General features: G+C 39.8%; 1 protein-coding gene across 1 annotated transcript in view; it reads left to right on the top strand.

Moving 5' to 3' along the window:
* LOC125269676 (NLR family CARD domain-containing protein 3-like) overlaps positions 1 to 26,395 on the top strand; it is a 55,107-nt gene that overhangs the window by 14,020 nt on the left and 14,692 nt on the right. Inside the window, exon 8 of the mRNA XM_048192612.1 lies at positions 9,263 to 9,309. Coding sequence (XP_048048569.1) covers positions 9,263 to 9,309 — 47 coding nt within the window. The remainder of the gene's footprint in view (positions 1 to 9,262; positions 9,310 to 26,395) is intronic.

The raw sequence follows: 26,395 nt of genomic DNA, 5'->3' as shown, positions 1-26,395 counted from the left end.
GCACAATTGATCCCGAGACTGTGCTAGAATGAGCCAGTCGTCGAGATAGTTGAGAATGCGAACACCCTGTTCTCTCATGGGAACAAGGGCTCCCTCCACGGCTTTTGTGAAGACGCGGGGAGACAGGGCCAGGCCGAAGGGTAGGACTTTGTACTGATATGCTCATCCTTCGAACGCGAACTGCAGGAATGGCCTGTGTCGCGGAAGAATCGAGACATGAAAGTATGCGTCCTTCAGGTCGATCGCTGCAAACCAATCCTGGGGACGGATGCATTCGAAAATACATTTCTGTGTGAGCATTTTGAACGGTAGCTTGTGAAGGCTCTGATTCAACATTTGCAGATCCAGGATAGGCCTATTTAATGTTTGTAAACATTCGGGATGAGTGCGCATCATGGTTGCAGAAAACTCGGGAGTGATAACCAGTACGACTAGAGAGTTACGACGAAGCGGTTCAAAGTAGTTAAGATTTAGAAACATTATAGAATATTTTGATTTGTTATTTTTTTTAAATGCTGTCCGCATATCACAGCAGCTTGTCACCCAGCAATAAGCACTGTTATTTAAAAAAATTAACATTACTGAGTGGGATACAGCTTACGGATCTGTTTGCCATAACACCTTGTCAGTGGTTAACGTAAATGACGAAACGAAATGACCAAGCATCCAGTGGCCGAGAAACATATAATTACCTGATTGACACCCCAAGTGTATATACTCAGGAGAAGCTAAAAGCGTATAAGTCTCTTGACGTGTACAACTTTGTTTTTTGTTTTGTTTTTGTTTAAGCCTCAAATTTATAGAATGAAAAAAGTTAATTTCGAGTTTATATCTCACAATTCTGACTTTTATTTCTCGCAAATCTGAGTTTATATCTCACATTTCTTACAAAGAAAAACAGAATTGTGAGATATACTCGTTATTCTGTCTTTTCTGAATTGCAATTTATCCCGCAATTTTTTCCCCTCAGAATTGTGAAATAAACTCACAATTGCGAGTAATAAAGTCCGAACTGGGAGTAATAAACACGCAAATGCAAGAAAAAAGTCAGAATTGTGAAATAAAAATTGTATAGTTTAAAAGTTATCTATGTGAAATGTTATATGTTTAAATATTATTTCAATACTGTAACTGCTATGTATGTATGTCCTCTGAACTGCATATGTGAATATTATGTAGACTTGTAAATTATGTAAATTCCTGCTTTAATAGTAGACTAATCCTTGCAGGTGTCATCAGTCAAGTCTGTGAAATGTCTCCGTTTAGCTTCAAAGGACGTTTTCGAAATGAAAGACTATATTTTTTGCATTCCGATTCCAACATCCAGAGGCACAACAAAACATTTTTCTGTGGATTTTGCAAATTTTCCTCCATTTGCAACCACTATGCGTGCACAGCTGCAAGTGACGTAATTGTTATGTCTGCTTTTAAGGGGTCTATAGGTCGTAACCCACCGCTCTTCTTGGGTACAATGAAGTAGGGACTGTAGAACCCTGACCTCATATCGGCTGAAGGGACCGGCTCTATCGCGTCCTTCGCCAGTAGGACTGCGATCTCTGCACGCAAGACAGGGGCATCGACATCTTTCACAGTAGTGAAGTGGACGCCCCTGAACTTTTGGGGACGCCGGGTGAACTGAATCGCATAGCCGAGCCTGATGGTCCGAATGAGCCAACGAGACGGGCTGGGGAGCGCTAACCTGGCTCGCAGAGACTGTACAAGCGGGACCAAAGGGACCACCGGCATACCCGCAGTGGGGCAGCGAGGTGGAACACAGGGATTGTGGCTCGGGGGGCTCTCTTTGCGAAGCGGCATCACAGTGTGCTGGGCAACACTTATCTGGTTCCACGGGTGGACAGAGGGAGCAGTCAAGGCTTTGGCTACCCGCTGCTCGCTGCTGTCTGCTGGCGAAAGAAGAGGGTGATGAGAGTGGTGAGGATCTTGCCCTCCCACTGCTCTCCGAGCCCTCTTCGGACCCGGAGATGAAGTAAACTGCTCTTTTATTGAAAATTTGGTTGTTGGGCCATAACAACATAAACAGACATGAACAAAGGATTCTCCACCCTGCCCTCCTCCGGGGTAGGGAGTGGTGCGGTCACCATCTCCGGAAGAGCAGTCCCCTCCATCTCCGGGTCGCCCGTCCTAGGGCCTCTTGCTCTTGGCTTTGCCGCCCATCTTCGCAGGGGCCTGGACGGGCTGGGCACCCCGACCACGACCGGCTCCACGGCGCCGCATGGGTGGAGGCTGCTGCTGGGGCGCGGGAGCTGGGGCGCGGACGGTGGAAGTGCAGCAGCTGACCGCCTGGGCAGGATGTGAGAGATAGCCTCAGACTTCTTCTGTACAGCCGAGAGCTGCTGGGCAAAGTTCTTGACCGCATCACAGATGAGGAGGTATCCCCCATGTCCGCAAGACACAGCCAGAGATAGCGTTCCTGGACCACCAAAGTGGGCATCGCACGACCCACTGACCGCACCGTGACCTTCGGCGCACAAAGCGCGAGGTCCTTAGCAGCACAAAGTTCCTGTAGAACTTGTGGATTGTGACCACCCTCGTGCAGGTCCTTCAGTGCTTTGGCCTGATGGACCTGCAGCAACGCCATAGTGTGCAGGGCAGAAACGGCTTCCCCACAGGCCTGGTAAGCCTTGCCGGTAAGATCCGACTAGTACTTACAGGCCCGGGAAGGGAGAGACAGCTTCCCCCGCCAGGTGGAGTTCGGGCACAGTTGCATAGCAACGGCCCGTTCCACAGGGGGTATGCGTGTATAACCCTTAGCCGCTCCGCCGTCAAGGGTGGTGAGGGAGGAGGACCCACCGACACGGTTTCGGGCAGTAAAAGGTGCCGTCCATGTGCCAGTGAGCTCTTCATGCACCTCTGGGAAGAAGGGCACTGGGGTGGGGGGCTGAGAACCAGCCCTTGCCACCCCGAGATACCAATCATCCAACCTTGAGGGTTCGGGACACGGGGGAGGATTCCATACGAGCCCGACCCTGTTGGCGGCCCGAGAAAAAATAGCCATCATTTCTGGGTCCAAATCGGGCACAGTTGTCACTCCAGAAGGAGGCAGCTGTGCCGAATCATCATCCTCGAAGTTTCAGGCTCACCCTCCGATGCAGCGATTGACATTCTGTCATCCTGGGGAGCCCCGAAGGATACGGATGGTACACACCTCTGGGGTGGTCCACCGCATTCCCCCGGCAGCTCTACTGGCTGCGGAGTGCAGGAGGGATGAGGGTTCCTAGGGGGTTGGTTCCCCGAAGGAAGCGCGCTCACCATAATCCTCAGATCACCAGGACCGCTGCCCGAAGCAACCCTCTGAGGAGGATTGAATCCAGGCAACAGAACTGGGACTCTGCCCCTTTGCAGGAACTAGAGTCTAGATCACAACTCCGAGATGGTCATCTTCCCACAATGGGTACATGACTCATCCACAAACGCTGCCTCAGCATGCTTTAAGCCCAGGCACGTGATACAGCGTTCATGACCATCCCACGGTGACATATAACGACCGCATCCAGAAACACACAAGTAGAATGATATCTTTAAAAAGACACGAATCTACTTGTGTAAGCTCTTTTAGGGACTACTCTTTTTAGGTGCCGAAGCACGCAGGGAAATGCATATGATTGCATGCCAATGTGCATTGGCTCATTGTAGTTACACTCGAAGTAGATTGGCCTCTCTAGTGAGATTCCTATTCGTCGGTCTGTCCGACGTACGTCGAATGTGACCGACTGAATGGGAACACTGTCATATCTGACTCTCACACATTTCAGTTTTAGTGTTTTTGGGAGATGTAACATTTACATATGTGGTTTCAACAACCAGATGCATTTAGACTGATGCATAGAAAGTTTTGACTGGAATGCGTCCCAGACCACCTCCTGAAGCAGAGGGCATTTAGACCTGGTCTTTTCACAATCGGATAGCTATCTGATCAGAGAAAATGCATGAAGTGACCAGATGAAAACAGACCCTTTGACGTTCTTCACAGAGCACTTAAATATACACGGGAGTGTTCGAAAGCAGGCCTCTATCAGCAGATCACTAATATATGCTTTCAAACACTACTGTGTATATTTAAGCGTTCAGTGAAGAACGCCAAAGATGTCTACATTTGTCTTATCAATGGTATAAAATTGCGTCAAAACTTTGAACTTAAACATGACTGGGGCATCTATTTTACTCTCACTGCTGTATGCCATCCTGTTAAAAACCTTCTTTTTTTTTCTTGCTTAACACCTGTGCCATAATCATGCTGTCTAATCAGCATCTTGATATGCCACACCTGTGAGGTGGATGGATTATCTCGGCAAAGGAGAAGTGCTCACTAACACAGTTTTAGACAGATTTGTGTACATTATTTGAGAGAAATAGGCCTTTTGTGTACATAGAAAAAGTCTTAGATCTTTTAGTTCAGCTTGTAAAAAATGGGGTCAAAAACAAAAGTGTTGAGTTTATAATTTTGTTCAGTGCTGTTTAACCCTCTGGAGTCTGAGGCTGATTTGGGGCCTGGAGAAGTTTTGACATGCCCTGACATTTGTGCTTTTTTCAGTTGTTCATAAACATATTAATGACACAAGTGCCATTACACTGTATTCAGCACAAACTAGGCTACCATAATATGTGAGGAACATGTGTGTACATGTTTGTGTTTTTGAAGGAATAACGTTTATGCGTGGTTACTGAAAAAACAAAAAACTTAAGTCACTGATATAAGGCCAATAAAAGTATATTAAATCTGTGTTCACAAGACTTTTGGGTATTGAAGGTTGTAGACTAGAGTTTTTGCTTCAAAATTATGTACAAATTATGCTGACTACTCTTTCATTTATAACAATATACTGATTTAGTTTTTGTAAGACACTTTTTGCCAAGAAACACGGTATGCGAGGAGGCGTGAATCTCCATGAATAATGGCTCATTCTCACCTGTGAAGACAAAAGAATTGAATAGTAATGACCTGAAAAGACTTGCATATTAATGAGGCATTTCAGTCAGGTAGGCTGTGAAAAAAAAACTTCTGTGATGTCTCAAGCTCATCATGGTATATGAAACATACAGAAAAATTTTATTACAATATAAAATAATGGTTTTATATTATACTTTAAAATATAATGTATTTCTGTGATGCAAAGAGTCTGAATATAGGCTTTTAGTTTAAAAGCATGCACATTTGGAGAAATATAGGATTCTCATATGTTTATGTCAATTTTCTATACAGAGGAGTTATTTTTTATTTAATATTCATTGTTATCTCTATGAGCGCTGGTGTTTGCAATTCATACTGCAGCCGGAGGGCGCTCTGTGCATTTTAGTCCACAAATTCACCTAAGAAGAAGACGATATTCCATGAATGGTGTTTACCAATTCATACTACAGCCGGAGGGCGCTAAAGAAACAAAAACTCACTTAAAACTTATCAATAGAAGAAAACAAACAGGAATTTACTGAATGTCTTCCAGAGATCGCTAACCATGGCTTTTTCATCCAGATAAACAATTTTCAAGGCAATAAATACACGATTGAGATGATGAATGCATGTGTTGTCTCTGAATTTGCCTGTGAATAGCGCTGGCTCCGTGGGTGTGGCCGCATTAGTGGGTAATGAGCTGAATCACGGACTTCTGACATGGCTCTCTTTTCATACAGATTACATAAACACAGAATGTTTGTTTTCGATTTGACTTGCACGATTTAAAACCTGACATTTCAACGTTTTGTTAGACATAAGTATGAATTTTTTGTGATTAGTATTCACTAAGTTACAGTTCATTTTCTGAGAACTATCAGATTGGACTTCGTTCAGAGGGAGATGAGAGATCACGCATCATGTTAGTTTTCTTTATTTTACAAAAAGCACAACATTTTGTTTTTACTCTGAGTGTATACAAATAAAAGGAGATATTCTATAGTTCCAATTGATGTATTACTTATGTCTCTATGACAAAAAATGAAAGAGTATTTTAAGTCTGTTTTGCTGCAATGTGAAAAAAAACCTGCAAAACGCGCCGGCGCGTTTTTAGACCTCAGAGTGTTAATGCGTTTGTGATGTGGTGTTTTCCTCAGTGCATACTGCATACCTTACATTTCAATGGTCTGTTCTCCATCCGTAAATGTTAGAAAGTTAAGCAGTATTTCCATTTTTTTGTCAGGAGTGGTTGCACAGGTTGTCACATGATCCTTCAGAAATCATTCTAATATGATGATTCGCTGCTCAAGAAACATTTATGGTGTAAGTCCCGCCCAGTCGGCCCAGTGGCGGTTTGCCCACAGGACGGGGAAAGTTTCTTCCACGTTCGGTCTTTTCAGCGTGGCAAATTAGTTTAATTCCAAGTAATCTTTTATCTGACTCCATGTTATTATGACATCAAATTTAGTTTAGAATGTCGATTGATTATTGGTCATTTGTATAATAATTTAGCTCTACATTTGAATATTCTATTTAACTCTTTACTCTTATTGTACTCGTTCATTCGGTTCTCAGAGTCGCACAGGGTCCTCGCACTGGCCGTTCATTAATTATGTGAGCCCACGATCACAAACTCGCCAGTCTTGGTCACTAGACAGAGGTAATTGACTATACTGTTTAGAAGGCCACTTTCATGCTTGCTCTGTCTAAAAGTATTTGTTTAGTCCCCATAGATCTGTATACACTTGAATTAAAGTAACACTAACTCTAGTCAGAGGTCATAACCACTACTACAGATAAGCCGACCAATATTACTTCTCTTATAGCAGCTTTGGTTTGGTTATGCCATGGTTTCCCATGTACACTTAGCTAGAGTAACATTCCATTTAACAGAGGTAAGGCTCACCCTATTTAGGTTGGTCGATCAATATTCTGTTGTCCTAAACGGAAATTCCCTTTTAGCCTTTACAGTCTAAGTACACTTGAACTAATGCCAATCGTTAGTCGGAGCTCTAAAATCACAGTTGGTGTGCCCTATGCTCCACTCAACTGGACTTTAGTCCATTACTAACCTGACGCAGATTTGCGTTAACAATGGATACAGTACATTGTAATCTACTGAAGTCAATAATTTCAGAGTAAGTCAGAATAAAATCCTGGACACTCAGCAATGTGGGCTTCATCTGAATACAGAGTCGCACTTTTGCAAGACTTTTTGCGAGACTTTTGCAACATTTCTTTAAATACTCAGACCAAGACAAAACATCCCCCAATGTGGGGCGTGAACTTACAATCAGAATTTGCATTGACTAGGGTCACAGACCTCGGGGGTTCGCACCTTGCTGTGGAACAGGAGGTAGTTTGGATGAAGGACCCTGGGAAAGGGGCACACCTACGGTTGCAACCAAAGTATTTCTTAAACTCTTAAAACCTTTAATACCTTTGGTTTACTTACATGTAGATGAGACCATTGTACCAGTTGCACTGAGACATTTCAAATGATACCAAACATTGTATAGCATTCTTTGATGATTGTTCACATTAAACCATATAGATTTTGGGTGAATTTCAGGTCATCTCTGCATGTAGAGAGAAGAGATGAAGGGAAGGGAAGGGAAGGGAAGAGGGAATACGGGGTGAAAAAAAGGGAAATGTGGATTAAGGCAATGCTGAGGTGTGATTGACTCGGTGTGATTGCGTCTTGGATGGGGATGTTAATTTTGCAAGAGAGAGTTCAAATGTTAATTTCTTTTGTTTTCTCAAAGAGTAGCTCTTTCTTAGTCCAGGCACTCCGGCATCAGTCTTACAATGATTATTATCAATGATGGAAACAGGTGTGCTGCTTTAGATTTTTGAAACTTGTGATACTTTTTTCAGGATTCATTGATGAATAAAAAGTTAAAAAGAACAGGATTTATTCAAAATTCTTTTATAAGTCTTTACTTCACTTTTTTATCAGTTTAGTACATCCTTGTTGAATAAAAGTATTATTATTATTATTTTTTTAATTATTTGCCTCCCTACTTATAAGTATATTAAAAATAGAAAACCATTATTTTAAATTGTAGTAATATTTTACAATATTACTGTGTTTTCTGTATTTTGATCAAATAAATGTAGGCTTGATGAGCATAAGAGACTTAAAGCATTAAAAATAGTAATGTAGTAAATGTAATTTTGACCTGTACTTGTGGGCGGGGCCTGTTCCAGTGTGACATCACATTACAGCACATTCCTCTACAGCTCATTCTGATCCACTGTTTCTAATCTATGGGGAAAATAATGAACTGAGTGGATGGATTTTTACCACAATATGATGGTTGTTATTTACACACTGCAGACACATGATTATGATCTAAAACAACATAAAAGTGAATTTTCCTAACAGTTAGTGGAAATTACTCTCTTAATTCTTGTTATCATGAACTTATTTATCATTAAATACACAAACATTAAGTGTAAAGCAAGAGTGGTATAGCATCATAAAACAAAAAATGAACGTCTTATTTGCGGCGCCTGCTTGTCATTCTCTGCGGTTGTTCTGTCAGTATTACAGTATTACAGCTATCGTGACAGCCCTTCTTACTCCAGCTCTCTCCCAAACAAACACACACATACAGTACAGACACAAACACTGTAACAGAAACTTCTATCCAATCAGCTCCATCTGAAGGAGGTTTATTTGTTCTTAACACAATGATCATTTTTATCCAGGCTGTACACAACACATTGTGCATATATAGATATGCAGGAATATATTTATAGGTTTGTGTATGTCAGTGTTTGGTCTACAGTAGAAAGAGAATAAAGATATAATTAACTCACATGTCTCAAGTATTATCCAAACACATCATTTACTTGAACATAATCTTTGATCAATTTAATGCATCCGTGTTAAATGTTTTTTGAACGGTACAATATATGAAATGTTTTATAGAACAATGTTCAATTCTAACTGCATCAGAACGCATTAAATAGAGCATAAATCAATCCTCTCGGACACATCAGTAGATCTCCTCATGATCTCTGATCTTCTGGATCTTCTCCTCTTTCATCATCACAGTCTCCAGCATTACAGAGCCTCGACTTGATCAAAGTTTCCACTTCTGATGCTGTGACCTGGATGTTTTTTGTTCCAGCATCTAAAGTTAGAAGAAAACTACAATTAACGTGTAAATGTAAAAAAACAAAACAAGGCTTGTCCCAAGTGCAAAATACAAGACATTTCCACCTAATTCCACATTATTCACTACCATTTTAATGAATTTTAATAGAAAATTCAGAAATGACCTCAGAAATCTAAAAAGTTTACTTGTGTCTGTGTGTGAATGTGACACTGTGTGTGTCTTCTAGTGTGGATCATGGAGGAGAGATCTGGATTACAGCAGGAGTACGCAAATGTAAGTACACACACTCTCTCTCTCTCTCTCTCACACACACACACACACACACACATATGTTAATTTTTGTAAATTGTGGGGACATTCCATACACTGAAAAAAATGATTTTACTCCATTTTTTTTTTCGTAAGTGGTTGCAATCAATTGATTTTATCTAAATTTAAACAAACACATTAAGTTGAACTTAATCAATTTTATTTAGTTACCTTAATATAAAAAAATTAGTAATTCCACCCTTATTTAATCATGTTACTTATACTTAACACATTTAGTTGAACTTAATCAATTTATTTAGTTACCTTAGTATAAAAAATTAGTAATTTCACCCCCATTTATTCATGTTATTTATACCTAACACATTTAGTTGAACTTAATCGATTTAGTTACCCTAGTATAGTTATTCCACCCCTATTTAATCGTTACTTTTACTTACATTTTTTATTTTATTTATTTTTGTTTATTCTACCAGTTAAACATCTACAGTGAGATTTAAATAACAGTATAAGAGGTCCATAAATGGCTTTCAAATGCACACAAAAAAAGACTTTAATTTTGTAAACTTATCTTTAATGATTGCCATCAAATGTGAACTTGTTTAAGTTAGTTTCTACAACACCCTTTCTTCTTAAAACTGTAGAATAGGCCACACAAGTAACCAGCCACAATTAGATTGCAACTGCTAACAAAGAGCTGATGTTTATAACATTGCTCATAATAACAGTCCGTTTCTATAAACACACTTTCTGTAGAAATGTTAAAACTTGTGTAGAATTGGCCACAGAAATAACTAGCCACAATTAGAATGCAACTGCTAACAAAGAGCTGATGTTTATAACATTGCCCATTTGTGAATCATTTGTTTGTGAATCAATCAAACTGCACAATTCCTAAAAACAAAGTGCTTAAATTTCATGCAACAAATTGCAATTTGTATGGTAGACTAAAACTATAAACTATAAATGTTTGAACTATAAATACAGAGGTCTTGAGAGGAAAATAAAGAGCAAGGTACAGGCCATGACATCTGAGCTAATTTCATGATGAGCCTGAACATCCATTCCTGCTGCAAAATTACAGCATTACACTGTTTTTCAGTCTCAGAATTCTAGGGGAGAGCCTTTCAGAGTCCATCTGCATTATGACTTTCTGAATAAATTCATAGTAGTATTTTAGTTCTTTTGGGTATGCCAAATTGAGAATGTAAATTGCACCCAGCATTAATGCACAGGCTTGTGCAACAGATTTGATCTGGTCAAGAATCAATACTCCATCAACAACAATGCCAATATCCTCATAGTCTCCAAGAGCTCCTCCTTCGTTTTTCATCACACATATGCACATGGAGATGTTTGCCAGGTCTTTCAAGAAGTCATCTCTTTGACTGTCCTATATTCAAATAAAAATAAATAGTTATTAGACATTGATTGTTATTCATAACAGTTTGAGAAGTTTATACAATCAAGGGTGATTGATGAGATTTTTTTTATGTTTTTAAAATACGTTTTGTCTGCTCACCAAGGCTGCATTTATTGAATTAAAAATACAGTAAAAACAATAATATTGTGAAATATTACAATTTAAAATAACGGTTCCATTAAAAAAATAAATAATTTAAAATGTATTTTATTCCTGTAATGCAAATCTAAATTTTCAGCATCATTACTCCAGTCTTCAGTGTCACATGATCCTTCAGAAATCATTCTAATATGATGCTTGCTGCTCAAGAAATACTTTAATTCATGCATCCTTGCTGAAAAGTATTAATTTCTTTTCAAAAAAATGTATTATTACTGACCCCAAACATTTGAATGGTAGTGTATTGTTACAAAAGCTTTGTATTTCAGATAAATGCTGTTCTTATGAACTTTCTATTCATCAAGAATTCCTGACCAAAAAAAAAAAAAGTTAACTGATAATTTTGAAAAAAATCAAATAATTCTTTAGGATCATGTGACACTGAAGACTGGAGTAAGGATGCGGAAAATTCAGCTTTGCCATCAGGAATAAGATACTTGTAAAATATTCAAATAGAAAAGTTATTTTTAAATTGTAATAATATTTTACAATATTACAGTTTTTACTTAATTTGTAATTAAATAAATGCAGCCTTGATGAGCAGACAAAACTTTTTAACAGGGGCTGGGGTTACCGTGACTGAAAAGAAACTTGTGACCGCCATTTTTGAAATAGCATTGCTTCCGATATAAGACTACCCGATATGATGACCCCCTTTTTTTAGGACCAAATTGAAAATACTGGACATCATTCTGCACAAGGGATGCGCATAAGCGCTTTGTGCCACTCTGTATGGGAGCCGTTAATATTATAATACTTTTGCGCAATTAAAGATTAATAGCATTTTTTTTGTTCTGTCCTATCTATCATATGTTGCTGCCTCATTTATAAAAAAAAAAAAAAAAAACGCTATAAATTTAAAATAAATGTCTTTTAATTTTTATAGTATAGCCTATATTTATATATAAATATATTTAGTTTGTTATATGACTCAAACATTCATGAAAAACAAGCCATGAGTCATGGATGAAGGAATCAGCTGGACTCAAGCTAGTGAAGCTATTGGGTTACAGTTGTTGCACTAGACTTTCGATATGAGGTTGCGTTAGACGGACATGATCGTAAAAATACCGTCATAATTATTACCATGCATCATTTTAATTTTTAGATTTTAATTATAAGACATTTAATAGCTTCTGATTTCGTCCACATTTTCATATTTATTCACAAACTTATAAACAAATATTATGAAAAAGTTAAAGACTGCATCACTTTCTAGTTTTCATCTTGAACACTTTTTGAGGATCGTGAGTGAATCGTGAGTGATCATCTCTTCCTCTTTACTACTTTACAGAGGGAAATAAACATGAAAATAAAAAAATATGTTGAAAGTTGCAGTATTTTACCGAAATCTGTATCGCGTCAGTTCAATCAGTGTTGTAAACAATGTCACGTACATACCTCAGAAAAGCCATTCGTTGACCATAAACTTATAGTCAGCAGCAAGAAAAATAAAACAAACTATTTAAAACAAAACGAAATGGATTGCTGAATCCCAGGTATCGGAAGCAAAAAAGGCGGATTGGTTTTTTAGCAGTGACGGAAAAAATCTGCAGCCCGTCCGTCATTTTGACAGATTATCTAGTTTGTATGTAAACTTGTTGTAATTCCCACCCCTGTCCAGTAGGTGGTGAGCGCGCTCCAGTGTGGCAGCAGAGCACGAGTTCAGTCTCTCCAGAATAAAATGAAAACGATGCGCTTGTTTACACAGACGAGCACCCTAGTTTAAGTAAATTGTATAATAATAAAGTTACTTATGCTTACTTGCATATTTAAGTTTGTTATTTTTCTTGCTGACTATAAGTTTATGGTCAACGAATGGCTTTTCTGAGGTATAATGTCACGTGACATTGTTTGCAACACGGATGACTGACGTGATACAGATTTCGGTAAGATACTGTATCTTTCAACATATTCTTTTTTCATTCATGTTTATTTCGTTCTGTACAGTAGTAAAGAGGAAAGGATGATCACATTCACTCACAATCCGTGACAAGTGTTCAAGATGAAAACTGAAAGTGACGCAGCTAGTCTTTGATCAACTTTCTTTTATAGTATAAATAAATGCATAGCTAGGCCTATTTGCTTATCCTGTAAGTTCGTGAATAAAAATGAAAATGTGGACGAAATCAGAAGCTATTAAATGTCTTATTAAAATATAAAAATTAAAATGATGGGTATATTGATTATGATGGATTTTATCCTGTAATTATCCTCGGTAATTATGAAACCCTGCGTATGGCCCAGCTTATATTCTATCTACTGAAATCTGAGGTAAACGTATATTTCTACAAATGTGTATGCACTGTGATCAAAAATAAATGGGACCAAACACGTAGTATATAGCTTCACTGTGGTTAACAAATTTTCAAAAAAAACAAAAAAAAAACTTCATCCCCCCTCTGTTTTTTTCACAAATTGCACCCTGTATATATATATATATATATATATATACACACACACACACACACACACACACACACACAGAACCTCGGACCCCACCACCGCAACACCGGTGGTTGTTGGTGATTTGTAGTAAAAATTATTTTTTTTTATTTGACATGGAATAACTCAGGAACACAATAAGATCGCTTAAAAATTCTTTTTTGGTGATGCTCTCCTATATGTGAGCTAGCCTGACTACGTCAGACTTCCTACTTCCGCTCAATTTCATTTCGCTTCTGTACTCAGTCTGATACAGCGTCAGAGCTTTCTGTTTGCCACCGGTCTGGAAACAGCCGGGCCAATCAAAGAACAGAGGGCGGGCTGAGAGCCGTGACGTAGATGCTAAGCGCCGAGTTTTACATTGTAGGTTAGAGAAATCGAAAACCGAAACGACCGCGGAAATGGGAAACGAGACACGGGATGCAATTCGCTCTGTTATGGAGAACATTCAACTCTTTTTCAAACTGAAGCCAGAACAAGAAGAGTGTTTGATAAACATTCACTCCGGTATTTCGCTCGCATCATCATGTGTTTACAACAGGTTTACAGTGGAAGTTCAATCATAGATTTGAGTTCGATGCATGATGTCTGTGCTTCGATGCGGCTGTACAGGCGCATAACTAAACGTATCTGATTGGCTTACGGGTAACCAATGATTTTAAACTTCAGACAAGGGCCCCCTAGCGAGAGAGAAAACACTTCTCTATTATGCCATTCCAGACTCTGTCTACGAAGCAAAGTGAAGTAGCAGAGTCTGGTATTACCAGGCTATATGTGAGCTGCATCTGGTTCAAATTTCATGGTGATAGCATAAAGAATAGTTTAAAAAATTGTTATTCATTTTTCTGCAGCCAGGTGGCGCCAACGGGCGGTAAACTCCGGTTTAGAGGTGCTTCTCAGCACTCGTTAGGAGTTTTTCAAAATGGTTAGATGCATTAAAAAGATGAGATTCTAAGCTTTAAAATGATATCTATTTTGTGTTGTTCCACGTTGGAAAACGAACATGGATGGTTCCAGGATCATTGGATACACACTGCATCCCGGAAAGATAAGAGACATGTTTTTAGCCAAGTATGTTAAATCATTCCGTGAGTAATATCTTGTGATCAACGCAATATATTATGTTGATTTTGGATTCATTTTAATCTTGAGAATCTGTTTTAAATATTAATGTGCCATTTTTTATGATCTGTGCATATTTCATGAAGTTATGAGCACGTGAAATAGACATACTTGTATTCAGTTAGCGACTGTGCTGTTTTTGTTGTAAACGCATATTACTCAGACTCATTAGAGGGTGAAAACAACACAACAGAAGCATGTTGGAGGCTTGATATGAAAGCTTAAAGTCTCTGGTTTTGTATGCAAAAAGAATTTTTGTGCTACCTATATGGATTCAATTTTTATTGGCTTTTAAAGAGAGACACGCAAACGGGAGCGCCGACGCTCCATCCGGTCTTAAGGGGTTAAAGGGTTAGTTCACCCAAAAATGAAAATAATGTCATTAATTACTCACCCTCATGTCGTTCCACACACGTAAGACCGTCATTAATCTTCGGAACACAAATTAAGATATTTTAGTTGAAATCCAATGGCTCAGTGAGGCCTGCATAGGGAGCAATGTCATTTCCTCTCTCAAGATCCATTAATGTACTAAAAACATATTTAAATCAGTTCATGTGAGTACAGTGGTTCAATATTAATATTATAAAGTGACGAGAATATTTTTGGTGCGCCAAAAAATAAAAAAATAACGACTTACATAGTGATGGCCGATTTCAATACGCTGCTTCAGGAAGCATCGGAGCAAAAATGAATCAGTGTGTCGAATCATGATTCAGATCGCGTGTCAAACTGCCAACGGCTGAAATCACGTGACTTTGGCGCTCCGAACCGCTGATTCAAAACACTGATTCATTTGTGCTCCGATGCTTCCTGAAGCATTGTTTTAAAATCGGCCATCACTATGCAAGTCGTTTTTTTTTTTTTTTTTGGCGCACCAAAAATATTCTTGTTGCTTTATAATATTAATATTGAACCACTGTACTCACATGAACTGATTTTTCCACGGGTGTGGAACAGCATGAGGGTGAGTAATTAATGACAATTAATGAGTAATTAATGACAATTAATGAGTAATTAATGAGTAATTAATTAATTTTCATTTTGGGGTGAACTAACCCTTTAACATGTAGGCCTATCGTTTAAAGCGGCTTGCCCTGTCAGATGCTCTGACAGATTCATGTGCTGACAGATATTTGCGCTGTTTAACGCTTTTGTGATGTGGCGTTTTCCTCAGTGCATAACTTACATTTCACAGGTATATTTCTTCATCTGTAAATGTTAGAAAGTCATACAAATATTTCCATTTTGCTGTCAAGAGTGGAACCTTTTGCTAGCGAATCTCATTCTCCTCTAAACTTCATAGACTTCCGTGAACAAGCGCCGCCACACGCATTCGCACCAAACAGACTGAGCTCAATAGAATGGGATCGCCATAATTCGGACTAAAATATACATTTTGATAAAATGTTTGTTGAATAATAAATGTGCCGTATGTAGAATTTTAAACCTACAAGTAGGCTGTGTATTTTTATGATAGCAGCAACTAATAATATGTATATATGTATATATAGCTAATTAGTCTGTGCTTTTGTTTTTATTTAAATTTTTAGTCTAGTGAATTTAACTTCTGCTTTAAAAAGCATTATTTTTATTTTTAGATTGTAATGTTACAATGTTAGAATGTAAAGTAACTTTCTCTTTTTTGCACATACCGTAGGGCCTATTAGTGTGCCAGACTACATGGTTACATTCCCTATTGTATTAATAGCTTTCAATATAAACAATATTTGTAGGACAACATTAGGCAGGATGTTAAATTAAGATTTTAAGGAAATACAGATTTTTTTTTTTTTTTTTTTTTTTTTTTAAATACCAAGATATGACTTTTTGGCCATATCGCCCAGCCCTACGTGTGGCACACTCCAAAAAGGTTTTGTTCCGCTTTTGGCGCATAAACATTGAAAATTTATCGAACTCTTGATATTGGTTTTTAACTCTTTTGTGCGCTTGTGCAGTTTTTCTCTTTGCTCTTCTTTCTACGTTCTGCTCTTGCTTTTCCAAATGTTGCAGTTCGAGTTTCATGTAAATTAGGCCAGGCTTAAGCGCCACCATTGGTCCACTAGTTCTAGATTGACAGCTCCTCCTCTAGCCAATCAATCGAAGAGAGGGAGATGACATCACTTCAATGCGACTCATGGCTACTGATGCTCACACTCATACAGGAGAAGAAAACAGTTTAATCTGAAACTTTACAAGGACTTTCAATCTGTAAAGTTATCTGACCTATGGACAAATAATTCCTCTTTTTGAGATACTCTTTTTATTGTGCAGTCTACTTATGATTGTTAATCTTTATGTTCATAATATATGGTATTTGGTGTTAAAATATTACTTGGCTCATGGTGCTAATATGCTAAGGCTACTGTAGCTAATATACTTCTTAATTGTTGTTAAACGATCATAGGTAAATTAATTCTAAGACTGAATGTATCATCTCTGCATTGACTACGATAGTGTTACAGAGAAGATAGTTACAGAAACCAGGTGGATTTGATATGCAGTGATTTATTCACACATTTATTGTGTTTAATTACATAACTACATAATTGCACAATACTATAAGATTAATGTTTTAAATAAAAACAAAATTATAGATCAGGGATAGGCAACATCAGTTCTGGAGTGCTGCTGTCCTGCAGAGTTTAGCTCCAACCCCGATAAAATCAAATAAAATAAGAAACTCACCTGTCTATAGTATTAATAATCCTGAAGACACACTGATTAGCTGGTTACGGTGTGTTTGATTAGGGTTGAAGCTAATCTGCACTCCAGGACTGACATTGCCCATCCATGTTATAGAAATATGAATTTAAATGGCCAGTAGGTGGCGAAAAGTTCATTCAAACTTCTCGTTCAAATCAGGAATTCATTAATGAAACACTGCTGTGTTGCTCAGAGACAAGAAAAGCTGTTCTGCTGTGACTTTGTTTGATACTCCTTTCATTAAAATAGTGCAAAAACACATTCAAAATTAACTTATAGCTATATTGATTTATACAACAGCTCAATAAACATTTGCAATCGCTCTAATATTGGGGAAAACACTGATGTGAAGGCTATTGCTTAACTTTATAATTTTATAATCTCAGTGTTAAAATGTGATCAAATTCATAAACCAACACCCGTGTCAATGACATACTGTACATGGAAGAAAAAATCTATAAATCTGTTTACAGGAAAACAATACATGACAAAATATGCACAGTTTACTATTACGAGCAACATACAATGATCTAAACCAGTGGTTTCCAAACTTTTCAGAGTGGAGTACCCCCTGAGACACTTACCATCCTTCTGCGTACCCCCTCTCTTCCATTTAGATTGTAAATTTTCCATTAAGGGACAATATTTGCCCCCTAAATGGACTTTCTAGTGCAGTTTTTGATCTTTATGAATACCTTTACAACAATAATAATGTTTTAAATTAAAAAATGTTCAATAGAGAAATATGCAATGCTAAAAACGTGAAAAGTGATTATTTTAAATACTAAAACTGCCAGTAGATGGCGGTAAGTCACTGTCTTAATGCCTGAGTCATCGAGTCATTCATTCAAAGAAGCAAGTGGCTGTATTTATGAATGAATCATGACTTTCACGAACAATTCGTTCAAAGTTGCAGATTCGTTCTCGAAAAACTGCTGTGTTGTAATCCTGCTGTTGTTTTCGTTGCAAAATAGAGCAAATACTGACAATACTGTGAAGAATAACACTTAATATTACCCCTTTGTTTGTTGAACTGTTGTGTGGATATTTGGATTTGCATTCTTGCTCATATAATATTATCAACATTAAAAACAAGAACTCATAAAAGGTAGGCTATGTTTTGTATCAAGAGTTTGAATCTTAAATTGATATTTAAGCCCGTTTTGTGCCAGGCTATTGTTCTTCGTGCTAGTAAGTGCTAAATCTGCAGGTACAGAATGGCAGTATGTTGCACGTTTTGCTCAGGCTGCAGACTCCGCACGCAACCTATACTGTATATGCACCCATATGTGCGCTGCATGTGGAAATGGACTCTGTCAGATTTGACCGCAAAAGATGTGATATTTTGATTGGATGTCATATGGCATATTGTACCTGTTAGAAAATACATGATCGGTTTTAATGTTATTTTAATGTAGAGAAGAATTAAATGAACGGCAAAATTCTGCATTTTGTTCGCGTACCCCCGTCACCTCACGTAGCTACCCCAGTTTGGGAACTACTGAACAATTGCCATGGCATATCTTACTTTAAATGTAATTCACGAGCAAATATATTAGCCCAGTAAGGTAGGTTTCATATGTTATATTCTCTTGTGCAAAAGACAGGAATAAAAGAGACAACAAGCAAGCATATTATTATTATTAATATTATTGTATGAATACTAAAAATATCAAACAGTAACATAACAGGTATAGACGAGCCAGGCACACATAAGAGTGATGTTGTGAGGCTGCTGCATGGTGGACGCTGCGTTTCACGGTGCCAAGTCCATTGGTAGGTATATTAAAGATTAATATAACAATGATAGATCGTCAGACAGGCACAACTGTGACAGGTTGTCGTTAGGATGGTAAATTTAACAATAAAAGATTGTCCAGGTAGAAGTATATACTGGTGACAGGTCGAGTTGCAGGTACATATACATTATAACGGTGTCCTGCAACAGAAAGAGTTTACCCCAGCTCGGAAATTGCCAGCTGTGATGGTTATCTTCTCCTGTATGAGTGTGAGCATCAGTAGCCATGAGTCGCATTGAAGTGATGTCATCTTCCTCTCTTCGATTGATTGGCTAGAGGAGGAGCTGTCAATCTAGAACTAGTGGACCAATGGTGGCACTTAAGCCTGGCCTAATTTACATGAAACTCGAACTGCAACATTTGGAAAAGCAAGAGCAGAACGTAGAAAGAAGAGCAAAGAGAAAAACTGCACAAGCGCACAAAAGAGTAAAATATGAGCAGAAAATGTAAAGAGAGCAGAAAGAAAAGAGTAATAAAAGCAAGGAGAACTTTTAAGAACGCATAAACACAAGTTTAAGATTTGTGCAATATCATTTTTAATGTGTTTAAAATTTTGATTCATGCTTGTTATTTTTTTAAATGTGCTTTTGATTTTTCGATTTACGCGTATTATATTTTGATCCGTGACCATGTTCTTTGCCATTCCGATCATTTTGCATTATTTTTTTTAAGTTTGTGCTATATATTTTTACATGTGTTTTTAAATTTGTGATTCACGCTTATTATTTTTTGATCCATGACCGCAATACTATTGGCGGGAATCTGACCCCATAAGTGTGGTCCATACAAGGCAGGTTAGGTAGGTGAGCATCCTGCATTGCTTTACGCATGTTTGCAGCATTATCATGCACAATTACATGCACTTTGCTTTTGGAAATGTTCCAGGTTTTAAGCATTTCGTCAAAAGCCATGACAAGCGCAGATGCTGTATGTGAACCAGAGAATTCTTGTGCATGTAAGAGAACTTTCTGTAGTTCGAAATCAGCATCAATATATTGGGCCGTCAGACTCAGCATAGATATTGGGCTCACATCAGCGCTCCATATATCGGTGGTAAAACTAATGTATCTGACCTCAGAATTAAGTAGACTGTGAACATGAGCTGACAAAGCATTGTAGATTTCGGGTAGAGCCACATCCGAAAAGTATCGTCTGCTGGGCAGTGTGTATCGCGGATCCATGTGTGCCATTAGACGGCGGAAACCTTGGTCTTCTACAACAGAAAACGGCTGGTCATCCAGTACAATAAATTCCTTTCTTTGTAATGGCTTGCGCTTTTGGACTATCTTGGCTGTAACTGATTTTGTAGAATAACGGATTTCACTGATGGTTGAATGAGGGATGAAGGTGTTGCCTGTTTTGCATTATCAACAGACTTTTGATACTCATCGTGTTCTTTCGGGTAATGAACTTTTAAATGTCTGATCAAGTTTGTTGTGCCGAATGACTTCGCTGTTGTTCCTCCGCGATTAACTTTGCAGACATTGCAGATTGCAATCTTCACGTTCTGCGCACAGATTTCAAAATACTTCCACACAAAAGACATGCTCGCGAATGATTACAAATGAAGTCTGTGCACGCGGGCGCACTTCCGGAAAGATTGGACGAAAAAAATACAAAAAAAATTAGGGTGCATCCCTAATAATTAAGCATTACATACTGTGAAAATCGTTGAACCAAAACTCAGACTGGACTAAAAACGTGAACCTGGAAACTCCGTCACACACATGCACAAGGAACACCTCAAATGAAAACAAGCACACAGTGATTATTATTGTTTGTTCTGGATACATTTACATCAGTGGCGTAGCCATGGGGGGCCTGAGGGGGCCTAGGCCCCCTCATTAACATGCAGGCCCCCCCAGATTTCTGAGCGATTCTTATTTTTTATGTTGATTTACACTGATGCATATGCTGCGCGATAAAATGCAACAGCTGTTTTTAGACTTATTGGTTTGATTATTTCACGTGTTGCGCATAGTCTCTGCTGTTATTATCTTTGTGCGTGAGACTTCGTTATTATGCGGTGAGTGGCAATATGAAGCCGCACACGAGGCTTCCCGTTTCCAGGACGCGCATCTCAATGCAGTGAAATCTGGTGGATGCTCGAGCTCAGATACTCTCCATTCATTTTAACCAATAAAAAGTCGTTAGAGAATCAAGAACCTCTGACTGCAGCGCACACAGCTTTCTTCTCGTCATTATAGTTAATTTGAGACAGTTTCCGTGGCGTTATTTGCTCTCGCTCAGATATTGCGAGTGCGGCTGTGCATGCTCAAACTTTGCTCCATGTAAATCAAACATGCATTTTCTCTAGAATTGTCTTCTCTCCTGGATTTAATGTTGCTAGAAGAGGTCAGATGAGATCATGTAAGCCTATGTCGGTAAAACTCAGAAAAAATAACATGACTGTCCAATCAGCCGTTATAGGCTACTGTGCTTGTGGCGCGCACTCAAGAATTGCATGCGCAAATGCGCCGGCGCGCGCTGCATAATTACTTTATTATAGCTTTAAAAAAGCGAAATAGAAACTACGAGCAATGACCGTCGTTTGAAAATGAAATTGCCAAACATGCTATTAAAGCTGCCTCAAAACTGTGCATGCATGTATTTGTTGACATAGTTTTAAAGCTATTGTTATTATGTTTCATTAACGTAGTTCAGGAGGAACAAGTCAAATAAGCTACCCAATCATTACATCATCTTAATGATTACGTAATCTCAACCAGCTGTCAACAATCTGTAATCAACGTATCTACCCAATCGGCATGAGTTCAGGCCTGCATATAATCACAGTCAAAACTCACCCAAGGATCCTCAACAGTTTCCAGAATAGGTTCGCCTAAAATGTCCGAAATCGAACTCTTCCCGTCCGATGATGAGTCTCTATATTCTCAGACTCTTTCGCCGAACCCCGCCATCCCAAGGAGCAGCCATACGCCGCCAGGTGCTGTCGCTGAGTCTCCGACTCCATTGCGCAGCCGTCAGCCTATCCGCTCCACTATCCATAGTCCAAGGCGGCTAGACCAGCCCTCTCCTCCACCGGTGAGACACATACCTTCTTCCTCATCGTCATCATCATCATCCTCCTACTCTATGGCTCAACCAACCATTCCTGCAATCGAGAAATGGACAGTGCTGGGATTAAGGCAAGCTCTGATCAGCGCGAATGTCCATTTCTCGAGACGGATGAATAAATCTGAGTTATATAAATTATATTCAAGCCTGCAGTCAACTTGCGCTCCCTTTAAACCCATTTCTCCCTCTAAGAAAACGACTTCAAGCAGCAAAGGTAAAAAACCACGTACCTCTCAAACTCAGTCTTCCTCTACAGCAAGACCAGTTCAACGCCGATCGTCTGGTAAGGGCAGCGGGCCTTCAGCGAGCCTGGGGCGAGCCCCAGATTCCGCCGCTGCTACGCCGCACCCTCCTCCTTCTACTCAGCCTCTTTCCGCGGGTTTCTCCAGCACCGCCCTTCGTACGGAATTACCCGCCTCTACCAGTGGTTGTCTTCCCCCTAGAGTGAGGCTGCCTCCGCTAGCGGGGCAGGCTCAACCTGTACTGCTCACTGTCTCGAATTCTCCTCAACGTTCGTGGCCTGCGGCTCCTGACGTGAGGTTGCCTCCGCAAGAATCGCAGGCCCGAACAACTTTTCCTTCTCCTTCCCCTCTCGCTAACCCTTTTCCCCAGCTGTGGCCTACAGCAGCCCCTAGCGTGAGGATGCCTCCGTTAGTGGCACAGGCCCAGCCGCTTTATTCTCTACCTCAGTCTTCTCTCTCCTTCCCTGTCGCTTCCCAAGCTCCAGGTGCCATCTCAAGCGCGAGGCTGCCTCCGTTTTCAGTGTCGGCCCCGGATTTTCTCCCTCAAAACATTCTCCCTCAGGCAAAATCACAATTTTCTTTGTTTACAGCTACACCGATGCCCATTCCTCCAAACGCCATCGCTTTGGAACCGCCCCCTGTCACCGGCAATATCAGAGCGCAGAGTCTATCAGGTGCAGACATCGATCTATCATCACTCCTTTCCCTGCTTCCCCCATCTGATTCTAATCGCCAGATTAATTGTGGTGACTTTTCAGGTCACTTTAAAAAATCCAAATAATTCCTCATCCCGAATCCTTTCATTTTCTGAATTTTGCATCGCATTCAGTAGATTCACCGAAATCATCTGTGCTGTTTTCCCCCATAGGAGACGCGAGCTGGGGGATCTCATTTTTACACTTACCACAAGCTATTTTCAGCAAAATGCGCCATTTGTATCGCTCAGTGGAATCAGTGCCCCTACTGGGGCGCGCTGGACACGGATCTCCACAATAAAATCTTCCTGGGCGTTCAAAATATTTCCTGTGCAGTCTGTAGGTCGCTCGCCCATTCCACCATGACTTGTCCACCAAACTCCGACTCATTCGGAAGAGGCGCAGCTTTTTCCTCCAGACGTCAGGTCTGCAACCACTTCAATACAGGCGGCTGCCTAAGAAATCGCTGTTGTTTTTTGCATATTTGCAATTACTGCGGCGGCGTCCACGCCCGCACTGTATGCCCTGTACAAAAATCTACCAATAAAAATTCCAAAAATTACTTGTCGACTCCTGTGAATATTTTACGTTTGTCATCTGAATTGTCTCAGCACCCCGATCCCGAATTTACCAAATATTTGCTGTCTGGTCTCGAACATGGTTTTGAACCAGGTCTAGAAAGCATTCCCTCACAAAATATGATTTGTGATAATCTTCAATCTGCTCTTACAGAACCCGACACAGTGGACGAATTGATCAATAAGGAAGTTAATTCTGGCTTCATGATCGGACCTTTTGATATTCCTCTCGAACACTTTCGCATCAGCCCTATTGGAGTGGCTACAAGGAAGGTCTCCGGTAAAAAACGTTTAATAATCGACCTCTCAGCCCCGCACAATTCTCCGTTTCCAAGCATAAACAGCCTCATTCCACTCGAAGAATTTTCTCTTCAGTACCATGATATTGACCAAGCAATATTGTTAATCAAAAACGCCGGTCGTGGTTCTTGGCTCGCCAAAGTCGACATTACTTCAGCTTTTAAAGTGATGCCCATCCACCCAGACTCCTGGCATTTATTTGGCGTCCGTTGGCATGAAAAATATTACTTCGCTGTCCGCCTAACCTTCGGCTGCAAAAGCAGCCCCAAGATTTTTGACATGCTGTCAGAAGCAATTTGCTGGATTCTTTCCAACAACTACGCAATTCCCTACCTTATTCACCTGCTGGACGACTTCTTAATAATTTCGCCTCCTGATGCCATCCCAGCAACGCATCTCACTACAGTCCAAAAGGTTTTTTCCGAGCTGGGAGTTCCGATTGCCCAGGACAAAACCAGTGGCCCAGCCACGTCCATTGAATTCCTGGGCATCAATCTGGACACCGTCAAATTCCAGGCCTCTCTACCGAAAGAGAAAATCGACAGAATAATTCTGGTCTCTTCCACGTTGCTAGACAGCCCAAGTTGCTCAAAGCGCGAACTTCTGTCTCTGCTCGGCCACCTAAACTTCGCTATGCGTATAATCCCGCAAGGCCGCCCTTTCATCTCGCATCTTCTCTCTCTCGCATCCTCTGTCGTTACGTTAGAAGACCAAATCTCCCTAACTAATCCATGCCGTGACAAACTAAAATTATGGATAACCTTCCTTAAAGGGTTACTTCAGGATTTAGCATTAAGCTTTGTATTAGTAGAATACCACTAGTATTTTCGAATTACCGTGCTTTCCCCCTTCATATCAGCCCGAGATGAGAGATTTATGCATTTTTATTCTGTAAAAAAGCCTCCGATGATGCAAAAATCGTCATTTTGCGTCATCGGAGGCTTTTTTGGCCAGAGGCATAAAACTACAGCCAGTAATAGCAGGTAGTTCCGCATTTTTTCACCACGCCCATACATATGCACTTTTGAGGTTACTCACGGACATAGATCAAAGATTTTTATCAAAAGTGGGTGTCAATTATATTTTTAAGCTTAACATATTTTGTTATAGTCTGCACTACATCAGTGGTTCATCTCGCAAATTTATCGGTCTCTGCAGTCATCTCAACCAATACAGCAACAGGCTTTTGTGGTAACGTTAGCATAAATAGATAAATAGACTAACTCAGTTTTACAGAACAGTGGCTTTACTTTGATAACAGTCAACTTATATGCAACTTATATGTAATTGTCTATCTAACGTTACTTTGCTAAGTTTGCAGTTTTACTGCTACCTATGTGCTACCCACAACACTACATATAGGCTAACGTTACTGTGTTATCAGTCTAGTATCAGCGAGTCTTACCTCTAACGTTAGGCGAATACGCTTAGTACCATATGCCCAGGCTGTTCGTCCTCTGGGAAAGTGAATATCGATCGCGGTGTCCTTCAGAATGGTTCTCTTCATTGCAAGGATATTTGGTTCGTAGTCCTCGTGCTTGAAATGGAGACTACATATTCTGCGGTTTTTTAGGTTTTCTATAACGGTGTCATCTCCAAACTTCGGGTGTTTGATGGCCCGCAGCCACTGTTTACATCGCTCCAAATCTTTAACTTAATCGGAAAATGATGGAAACTTACTTGTCCTTTCCTGGTTTTGGGTGTACATCCATGTACAAAGCAATTTAGCACCATTTCGCTGTAAATGTATGAACTAACTCACGATTTATAGAATTAATATGTAACAAAGCAAGCCTAGTTGTTTGAATTTTCCTGGTAATTCCGCCTGTAACCGATAGGCGCGGTTTGGGCGTGGCCTCGCAGGGGCAGCAAAACAAGTGCATTCTGGGAGTTGTTGTCTTTCATCCACATTAGTCAAAAATACATTTTCTGCCTTTTCTCAGTCTAGAAAGCTCCAAATTCAAAAATAATTTCACATTTCTACTACATAAGTGACCAATTTTAAATACACATTCATCTTTCCAGGGGTGAAGTACCCCTTTAAACAGTGGAACGGATTATCTTTTTTCTATAATACGTTGGTGTCCCTTCCAATCGATATTCAGCTCTACACCGACGCAGCTCCCTCCATTGGCTTTGGCGGATTTTATCAAGGCCGTTGGTTCGCATCTACTTGGCCACCTCAGCTCTTAGATGCGACGCATTTCCCAGCCTCTTCAGCGTTGTTTGAACTTTATCCTCTCGTCGTCGCAGCTTTTCTATGGGGGAAAGAATGGTCCACAAACAACATAATCGTCTACTGCGACAATGAAGCAACTGTGCATTGCATTAATAAAACCCGCTCGCATGCACCAGCTATGATGCCACTCCTAAGACGCCTTATTTGGATAGCAGCTTGCGATCAATTTATCATAACAGCTAAGCACGTACCCGGGTCAAAAAATGAAATTGCTGACTCTCTCTCACGCTTTGCTTTCCAGAAATTCAGACAGCTGGCTCCAGAAGCGGACCCCAACCCGACGCCAGTACCTCACTATTCAGAATT

Source organism: Megalobrama amblycephala, linkage group LG6 (assembly GCF_018812025.1).
Source record: "Megalobrama amblycephala isolate DHTTF-2021 linkage group LG6, ASM1881202v1, whole genome shotgun sequence".
NCBI lineage: Eukaryota > Metazoa > Chordata > Actinopteri > Cypriniformes > Xenocyprididae > Megalobrama > Megalobrama amblycephala.
The sequence above is the reverse complement of the archived record's forward strand: the minus strand, read 5'-3'. Positions and strand labels throughout refer to the sequence as shown.